Below are 10,454 nucleotides of genomic sequence, written 5' to 3'. Positions count from 1 at the left end.
ACGCCACATAATGGCTGGCCGTGAATAGCCGCCTGACAATCTCCTGTAGTGGGGGCCTTATTCCAGCTGAGAATGGGGGCGCCCCAAGCTCACTGAAAACCCAAGAGGCCTGTAAACAATCGCAGGTTGCCACGGAGATGCAGGTCTTTGGGAGGCGGTGCGTCTGGAAGGCCACAGGGGCAATGTGTGACAACACTGCAGCACCAGGGTGATGGCAGACTGGTGGCAAGCAGTCAGAAGTGGCGGCCCCAAACCTTTGTGATGTTGAGACTCGGTGGGGGTGGGGCACCTGCTGAGCCACCCCCATTTTGCTGCTCTCATATTTGGGCTTCACTTGTCGGTGGTGCCAGAAACTCACTCATGATCACTCTACCTTTCCACATGGGAGAGGCACTAGCTATTAGCTATATGTATGTGAATGGATGATATAGAATTGTCCAGCTGTTCTGTTGAGGAGCTCATGTTTGGAGCGAGTGTGGGGGTGTGTTGCCAATGCCAGACAGAGTGTAGGACAGTCAATGAGAGTAACACAAGGGTCCAACACAGTACCTCCTCAAGGTGAAGTACCCCAATTACCATAGAGTCTAAACAGTGGAGGGGACAGAGGGCATCCCCTGTGGCCTGGGTCGCAGTAGAGGATGCCTTTGATTGGGCCCCAGCCTGTTTGTACTACTGAGGCTCAGTCAACAAAGACCTTTCAAACTCTACTCATGCTATTCATGCTGCTCCAACACATTCTCCTCATTACCTCCATCTCACGCCTCTGCTTCTCAGTTTGTTGTCTATGCAGGTTTTAATGATGACTGCCTTGTGATTTGCCTGTCAAACTTATAATGTGTGGAAAAACAGCCATAGAAACACACCTCACTTGTCCTGACAGAGATAATAAGAGACACTACAATGAGCATTTTTCCCAATCGTTTAACATAAAAACAAATTGTTTCTTTAAAGTTCATTGATCCTCAGCAGGTTTATGCAGTAGACATGAATTGTCTTGCTTTTCATCTGTATATGGGATTAGTAGTCTTGAGTGAAGCAGGTGATGCAATTCTCATGTCTTGAGAAGTGATGTTGTACTCACAACCTCTCCTGTCCCCAATACACCTGCCACTTGAACCCCCACCCATGTTTGCCGCCCTCCTCCCTGTCCATGCCCCCCACCCGCCCCCTGTCCCCTGTCCCCCATCCCCTCCCTTAGGGGCCTGGGAACCAGGGATGGGTCAGCCACTTGTGAGGTGCAGCAGACAAGGCCTCTACCGTTATATCAGACGGCGAGAGTGTCCGTTGATTGGCAGGGCACACATGCACGCAAACACACAGAGCAGGGAGGGGTCATCCAGGGGTAAACATACTTTTTTTCAGTTTCACGCTCTGTTGATGACAATGTTGTTTTAATATTCTAAGAATAAAGAAAAACAGACATGCTATACAGGCACTTTTATAATAACATTATGTTTCATTATGTTTCACCTATGAGGGCAGTGTGAAAACCATGTAAATGTGAGTTGTATTCTACCATCTTCAACAAAAGATACACACATAGGGCTTTATTTTAACAGCTTAAAAAACTAAAAACTGGTGAGGGGTGCTGGCGGCAGCGCTACGGGGTGTGTCCGAAATATTTGTGCTATTTTCAAGGCCAGAATTGTTCAGTGCACCTGATGGCACCTGTTCATTGTGATGAACATGCCTCTATTACTACTACTCCTCCCACCTGAGCACAGACGAGAGAGCGCCCCAGCGCTGTGGTCATTTCACCTGTTACCACCGACACAAATTGCCAAATTGCGCTGATTGAAAATAGAGCTCATATTGTCAACATGCAACTTTACGAAGAAAATATAGGCCTCTTTAGAGTGACCATTTATTCTCTCTTCTTTGCTCTTTCTACTATTTTTCTTATAAAAAATAAATTGGTAGAAACAATGACAATGGTCATTATGGTTTTGAAACCTCAATCACAGTTGCATTGCTATGCAAATCTTGAAAATGTTGTTGGTATTTTACAGATTGACTCCTTTCAATTATAGGCTTACAGCGACTTGCACTTTGAGGTTAAAGGTCACGGCATGGAAAGTGAATGTGGTGACCAAGCAGTAGGCCTAGTCCATCATGGACAAAAACAACCTCACATGGAAAATAGGGCAGGGGCATGGCTGATTTTGACGGGCCTCTAAATGTTACCCTGCTGCACCTGTTCAGGGGCCGTTGAGCTTCTTTTCCACAACAAGTGGACAGATATAACTAGCTTACCCCCCAATCCCCCCCTCCTCCAGTCCGCAGCAGCATAGTGGCAGGGTTTTGGTAACAAGTGCAACACATAGCGTTCATACGCAGTGAGTCAGGGAGCTACAGGAGTGCGATATTTATATACATCCCAACACTCAGTGTGGAAAATATTCCGCAAATCTGAGTCGGTGTAAGGCTGCGCGGAGGTCGTTCACAAAAATACCCCCCCTCAGGCCAGATAGCATCCGCTGGATGGACTATTAATAGCCACACTTTGTCGTGACATGGGCTAAAAGTGGCAACTGGGATAGTATTACTGTGCCGCTACGCAATGGAGTAGTGGCATGCTTTTTATAAACAGGTTATCCAGTATTTATAGGTCTAAAGGTTTATATTAATATCCATAGAGAAATGAGCTGTGCTGCATGGTTATCTCTTGTAGTCAATCTGAGGTTGTAGATTATTTTGTATGTATGTACTCATGCTTTGACAATGTTGCCTTGACGACAGATGGGTGTAGGATCTGTGTGCATGATGCATTCATAGGCCAACACACTGGGAAAATGTCAACTTTGACCCACTCGCTAATCACAAATCTTAAACCTGGTGCTGATAGGAGATACTTCATTGGTCCAAAGGCTGCGGGGCAGTATCCCTCAATTAACAATGTTATTTGAAATGTTTCTTTTACAGTATGGTATGGTCATCTAACCTAAAAACAATCTTCAATGATCCAGATTTTCCATTTGACTGATCTATGAGGCCTATGGCTCATATGGCCTACATTATGTCTTAAACCAGTTTATATGATGATCCATGTATAATCACATTCATTTTCTATATGTCTTAGATTTTGTCTAATCACATCCATGTTTCTTAGTGACCTACCTTCCATCATGGCACCATGTTATCCATAATGCTGTGACATGCTGTGTATTCCAGTTAACAAAGACTGACAGGTCTGGAAGACATTTGTTCAACATTTACCACACAACTTATGGGCTAATGCCATAGTAATGTAAATATCTTCTTCTTCTCTTTCTTCTCTTAGAGACTTTAAAAGCGTAATTAGGATATAAATGTACAAGTACGTTTCTCATGACCTACATTGGTTGGAGATTGGAATCCCAAAACACTGCAATATAGGCTACAGGTGGCAATACTAGACATTGTATGTCTTCATATGATATCAAAATGCTTGTATAATATTTTATCAAATCATAGAGGTTGCTTTTAATTTTTCAGGGGACCCCAATTTTCAATCAGGAAGCCCCACATGGGATCCCTACCCCAAGTTTGGGAACTGGTGCTGTTGGGTCTATAGACAATGGCTGCTTCCAAACGCTCATACTGCCGACTGTTTACTGTTTACTGAGAGTATACTTTTATATAGTACATACAATTGAGAGACTACTGTTAGTGGTAGTTGAGCCTAGTGAAAATATATGCAGTAAGCTTCAAACATACAACACCTTATTCATACTGAGAAATCGTAGCTCAACCATACTGCTCACTGTAATTCGTTGAATTCTTATACAGCCCGTTCTAGGTTTTTACCTTGATCCAGAAAGGGTTCTTCAGCTGTCTCTGTCAGCAAACCCTTTGATGAACCCTTTTTTGGTCCTATATATAATGCGTTTTGGTTCCATGGAACCCAAGGGTTCCACATAGGGATCTCCTACAGGGACAAGCTGAGGAGTGTAGACAGGAACCCATTGACCTCTAACTATCAGATAATCCTGTGTGATACAGTGGCAGAGTCCAGCAGTGGAGGAGTAGGAGAAATCCCCAGCAGCTGACAAACAGAACGGGGACAGAGACCAGGGGGTTATAGGGGTGGGTTCCTGGCAGGCAAGACCTTGGATCAGACCCAGGGGATTGTTCTCCTAAAGGAAAAGAGGCACAGCAGCTTTATGGAATGGGAGAAAGCTCAGACTTGTACTGTGGGGACCATTGGAAACTCTCTAGGTTCCACTCCTCTTTGCCAGGGAGGACTGAGGGCAGGAATAGAGGCTCCTGTCAGCTCCAGGATGGGGGATGGGCTCGGGGGGGGGGGGGGGGGGGAGTCCGCATTTGGCTGGCCCCAATTCACAATTCACACCAGTGTCAGAAATAGCCCGGCTGCCTCTATTTACGTCCCGTCTGCTGCTGTATGGGTAGCGGGCCCATGGCTCCCCTGCCCTGGCTACAGGGTATTTATAGGGCGACAGGGGTCTTTTGTGGAGTCACAGTGGCTATAGTTAGGGAGCTGTGGCGTCAGCTGATGCACACATCATGGAGAACGGCGACAGAGGTCAAGATCACGTATGGAGCCTGTTGACAGGTGTCTGTCCTTAGGTTTATTCAACATCATAGTACATATGGAGAAATGTACATATCATGTGATGTCATACAGTGATTTGGAAGCAAGATAGAAGTAAGCCTTACAGCACATCAAGGAATCACACGCTCAATTCAGAATAGACGTGAGATTTGAGAGTTTGCACTGTATGGATAAATCCCGAACTGCCCATGAAAATGAACATACAATACTTTGCGATCAGGTTTGTGTGTATACTGAATAAATGAGGGCTGTCCTGTAACCATGGTCATGTACCATATTCACAATGGGAAGTGTGGTCTATGTAGGTGCACTGGCCATGGTGTCTTGCTGCTAAGGAATGCCTCTGGTGTAAATGTGGGGTGTCAGTGAGGTGAAGGATGGGACGAGACGGCTCCAGCCAGGATATGCTGAGGAATGTGTCTGACCATGTGTCCGCCATGTCAGTGTCCACTGAAATCCTGCTGCACCACCCCAGGGGAGCACTGCACTGGTCAAATGGCGCTGACCGTACATTCAAAAGCAGGTTGACAGCTAGATATCTAGCTGGCTATCTCTGCCATAGTGTAAGCAGTACATGTGAAACAGTTCACATCAACATGTACTGTAGATGACAAACATTTAATCGTCTGGCCAGTGCCTGCAATACACTGCACTTCAACCCCCCCCCCTCTGCACCAATCATCTACAACAGACAGACAGCCAAGTGGCTCCAACCTGCACATGTTCAGAGTGCCTGGGGGCATGCCTGACATGTTTGGGATTCTGCTGGAGAAAACCAGCGTTTCTCCCGCCCGCGAGCAGAGCTAGCAGCCCCAGTAGCCAGCCATGCATTCGGGGACATCTCTCTCTCAGCTGCTCCACTTGTGCTGAGCAACTGGAAAGTGTCGACCCCCATTCCTCCCCGCTCCCGTCAAGCCCTGGCACGGCGCCACAGCGACATGCAGCTGGCCTCCCACCTGCCAATAAACAGATATATTTAATAAGAATTTTTCCATGCACCGTTACAAATGGGAAACATCAGGGTTTTATTTAGACTCGTAAAATTCTCCCCACCCCTCCAACCAGCTGCCCTCCAAAAAGACATTAATTAAGTGAGGAAAAAACAAGGGCCTTGCGATATAGGTTCCTCCTCCTTCTTCATCTTCGTCTTAGAGCTTACAACCCCCCCAAAAGAGACCCCAGGAACAGGGGTGTCACAAGAATACTGGCAGAGTACCAGTAGAGTGCCCCAACTAACACACTAAGTAACACATCTGTTTTCTGTTTGTGCTTATCGTTTAACTCTCCAGTTTCCTGTGTGATACTGTATACGCTGATGACCCCATGAAGCCAAGAGATGGTAATAGAGTAGGAGAGTGTGTGGGGCTCCTGACAAGAAAATACCAACATGTTGTCTTCACTTGTGTGCTCCTGTGATGTTAGAAAACTGTGTCTATACAATTTGTCTTGGCCTGGGTGAGGGCTTGTGCTTTTTACTCAGTTCAAATGATGTGTGTCTTCCCATGTCTAAGAAACGTAATAAGTCACACACATTTGTAAACTGTGCGTCTTTGAACTTGCTTGAGAGGTTGATATCCATTTAATGTATTAAATTGTACAACCTGACGATATATTCCCACTTAAATTCAAATCCAAATCCAAACGTATTAATATTCAGGCACAATGAACATCTATTGTACAAAAATATGTATTTATTATTTTTAAACAAACAAAATTCATACAAATATGTATACAGCTATACATATCCTTGCAAGGCAACCAAATAATTAATGTACAACGTTGCTTTAAAAATTCAAGTATTCTTCGCAGCATCCAATAGCTATGACTTTTCCTTTTTTTCTTATTGTCAAACAACTACTTCATATATCAAATATATGATGTAAGAAGGAAGTAATTGGATACAGTGTCTATTGTGGTTATCTGTGAGCCTGAAATGTCAGAGACCTAAAAAAAAATACATTAGTGTTGTACTGATTTCACAGTTCAGTGTCACAAGAGGTGGTCCCCCTCCAGTGCTTTTTTAATGAATAGCAGTCTGATATGAATTTAACCAGACCAGGACAAGGTACAGAGTAGGTTGGAGAGGGAGAGGCTGAACAGATGCAGGCTGGGCAGGGAGAGGCTTGATAGGTGCAGGCTGGGCAGGGAGAGGCTTGATAGGTGCAGGCTGGGCATGGAGAGGCTGGAGATGCAGGCTGGACAGTGAAAGGCTGGATAGATGCAGGCTGGGCAAAGAGAGGCTGGATAGAGGCAGGCTTGTTTGGGAGAGGCTGGATAGGGATGCTGGATACAGGCATTCTACCAGGCCAGCCAGAAAAAGGATGGGCTCCCTCTCAGAGCCTGGATCCTCTCAAGGTTTCTTCCTTGCCATTTCTATACTTGCCCTTTGGGTGTTTAGGCTAGGGTCAATGTTAAGCACTTTGGCAACGTTTTTTTGACGAAAAGCCCTATACAAATAAAGATTGACTGACTGCTTGATGGCAGGCAGGACAGGGTGGGGCCGGCAGGAATCAGGACAGCGGGCAGCAGCCAGCCTCCTCATGCTTTGACAGCAGGGATATCCTGGAGAAGGTTTTGGAGCAGCTCCTGCACTGGTACTTCTTGATGTCTGAGTGGGTCTGCAGGTGCGCTCGCAGGTTGGAGCGGTCAGCAAACGCTCGGCTGCAGTGCGGGCAGGAGAAGGGTTTCTCACCTGCAAACAAGGCTCATTAGTACACAGAGGGAAATATGGTCTCAACAGAGAGGAATTCCTCTATTCTGTTCTGTTCTATTCTATGAGAATCTCTGAGCCTGAATAGTTGACTAAATATGTATTTTAAGGTTATTAAACAAAGTGTGTTTCAAGAAAAAATAAGTGTGCCCAGCTATGCAGCACATGTGCAGGGTGTGTGCCTACCGGTATGCGCAAATGCATGCCTGTACTCTATGTGACTGCATACCTGTATGTGTGCGAATGTGCCCCTGGAGCAGCCATGGCCTGGAGAAGGCCTTCCCGCAGAGCTTGCAGACGCAGGGCAGCGTGTGTGTGCGGATGTGCATCTTCAGGGCACCCAGGCTCACATACTCCTTGTCGCAGTACTTGCAGCTGAAGTACTTGTGATACTGCCACTCGCAGTGCAGCTGCCTGTGCTTTGCCAGGCCCGAGAAGGTGAAGTAGGCCTTGTGGCAGTCAAAACATTCAAAGCGCTCCTGGCTGAAACCAGGGACAAAGCCCAGTAGGTTGTTGTTGCCTCTTTCCCCCAGGTGGTGGAAGTCCTGTGAGGGCAGGAAGGGCTGGGGTTGTGTGGCACCCAGAGGCTCAGGGCCAGAGTGAGAGTTGATTAGGGAATGGTGAGACACTGGCAGGGGGAAAATGTTGTCCGGGACTGGGCTATCCAGGCCCAGGAGTATGTTGGTGTGCCTTGGAATCTGCCGGTCAATTGGCGAGTGGATGGAAGGTGATGAGGTGACGAGACTGGGTCCCGGCAACCAGCCATCAGAGGGCTGGAGAGGGAAGGGGATTGGACAGGGTAACTCCTCATGGTGGGTTAGGCTTGTGTGGATCTCTGCAATGACAGGTGCAATGCAATGATTTACACCACCATATTATGTTGAAACTGTCATAAGTACCAATCAAGCCCTCATTGTTTGTCTCAAACAGTATTCCCTTGTTTCTTTAGCTGTGTTCTTATTTTGTCCAGCTCATGTACCACATTTGGATATGTGCGTAAATACTATTTTTTCATTAATATCCTCACTCACAGGTATTAGTCACAGACTGGGGTTAAATAGGGATAAAGCAAGGGACTTAACATCAGATAGATATAAAATATACAACAAGCCTATTGACCATGACATTACCGTTGGTAGTTGAATGGGGTAACCCCATAATGTAAAGTGCTCCCCTTTACGCAATTAGAAAAGCAATATACACAGTGAATCCTATTGATTAGTATCATTAAACATTTACAGTAATCTACATAATGTAGATTATTGTGGCATATTGATTTGCATTAACACAAATCACAATGGTCTTCTCAGCCTAAATCTGGGCCTATTCTATCCAAGTTCCAATGCACTCAATTCTTTTTATTCCTTAAAAAAACGAATCTGATTTTAGTCACATACATTTTCTTTTTCACCTTTATAATGGTAATCTTGACAGTTCATCAATACAGGAGGGGTGGGAGGCTGGCTAAAGGGTTGAATTGGAACAAAAACACAGATTGAAGGCGGATTTCGGGGTAAAAGGGACCTCGGAGGGCACTACATTAGCCTCTTGAACGCGCTTAATAGGACCCTTCACATCCCAGAAGGAGGGACTAACAATAAATTCCTCTTTTGTGCGAGAGATTTTACACCTGCTAAACTCGAACCGCGTTTGGTGTATGCATAGCAAAGTATCATTGCACTTCATAATTATTTTATTTAATGCAACCAAGACAGCAAATATGGTATGGTTTGCTACGGTTTTTAGACGTAATCACCTAAGGGAAAAATACTTTTAGTTTACTGAAATAGGCTACTGGAGGAAAAATATAAAAAAAATACTCACTTCACTGAAATTCTACACTGCCAAGATAGTATATGTATGAACTTGAAAAACTTTTTTTAACACGATTATTACAAATAGTTGTACTTGAAACAGCAATCATGTGGTTATGGAACCACATGACCGAATATCAATATGTATGAATTATGAATAAGGTGAGATAAAAAGTACCAACCTTCTGCTTTAGAATCCAGTATACCATAGTTTGGCTTCTTGTTACTGAGATGTTTCTTAACCAAAAAGGACCGTGGCATCTTATATATCTATAAATGATTGATGAGTCCGCAAATCAGAATTGTTGCGACGCAATACTGTCGCAGTGAGTGCTCGTTGAGTATGATGACCTATTGAATAAATAGCTGTTACTTGGAGGCTGTCTTATGGCTCCCATTCTTCTGTGGACTGGAGAGAGTCAGGTGCAGGGGGTCGCTGAAAATTAGCATACACACCCTGTTGGACCAATTAGAATGAAAGGACAAGTGCACGGGGCGGAACCTGAGCGTCGATCAACATACCCCAACAAAACAGGTGCATTGTGATATACTGTATAGACAGTACAAGTACAGTAGGCTTTACTTCTTGTCCTATGGTGTCTATTTCTTTTACACAAAAAAGGCTTTCAAAATAAGTTGTTTGGCTTGATTGAAATGCCGTTTAGCTATAATGCAAATCATTATTTCGAAATACTTCAAAAAAGCTGGTCGCAGTGTTTTTGTATGTAACAACAAATATTTCATGACTTTAATGAAGATTACTTATTGCGTTCAAAAACATTTTATTTGAATTGTATTACAATACAGACTTGATTGTTTCAGGGGACTTTCCACGACCAGTATCCTCCGTCTCTTTAAAACAATATACATTATCAGCCAGTTTCTTCAGAACAGAGGAGGAGCAGATGGAAATGATCTGTAGTGTGTTGGTTTCAATGGGTGGTCTAAGCCAGTTTTTTTTTTAGTTTTTTTTAATCATTTTCATCATGGTCAGTTTTTCATAATTTCAACATTTTATCAAAAACAATAATTATTGTTTTTATATATATATATTATTGCAAATTATTGCAGTTATTATTGCACATACATATATTATACATATATATATATATTTTTTTGTGTTATTATTGCAACTAAATGTCGTGGAGTAATAATAATAAAAAATGTATTGGTTATAGAATATGTATGGTGTAAATACATATATTTGATACAGTTGTGTCTTGATTTCATCTAGCAAGTAGGGACAAAATCGGAAGAGGGGGAGCAGAAGGGGGAGCAGAAGTCAACACTGTCATTTTTTAACCGTAATAAATGTCCTGTGCAATCAGATCATACCAACTTTCAAAGTGGAAAACAATGTTATGTCTGTATTTGTTTC

At 44.0% G+C, this 10,454-nt stretch overlaps 1 protein-coding gene across 1 annotated transcript; it reads right to left on the bottom strand.

Annotated features, from left to right (window-relative positions):
- Positions 1-7,062: 7,062 nt before the first annotated feature.
- On the bottom strand, positions 7,063-9,337 carry snai3 (snail family zinc finger 3; the record flags this gene model as incomplete). The annotated part of the gene is made up of 3 exons (XM_083665189.1): positions 7,063-7,244; positions 7,492-8,097; positions 9,259-9,337. The coding sequence occupies 3 exons, from the start codon at positions 9,335-9,337 to the stop codon at positions 7,063-7,065; spliced, it is 867 nt and encodes a 288-aa protein (XP_083521315.1).
- Between the last annotated feature and the right edge of the window lie 1,117 nt (positions 9,338-10,454).

Source organism: Argentina silus, assembly GCF_951799395.1.
Source record: "Argentina silus genome assembly, chromosome: 2".
NCBI lineage: Eukaryota > Metazoa > Chordata > Actinopteri > Argentiniformes > Argentinidae > Argentina > Argentina silus.
This window is presented reverse-complemented; position numbering and strand designations above follow the sequence as displayed.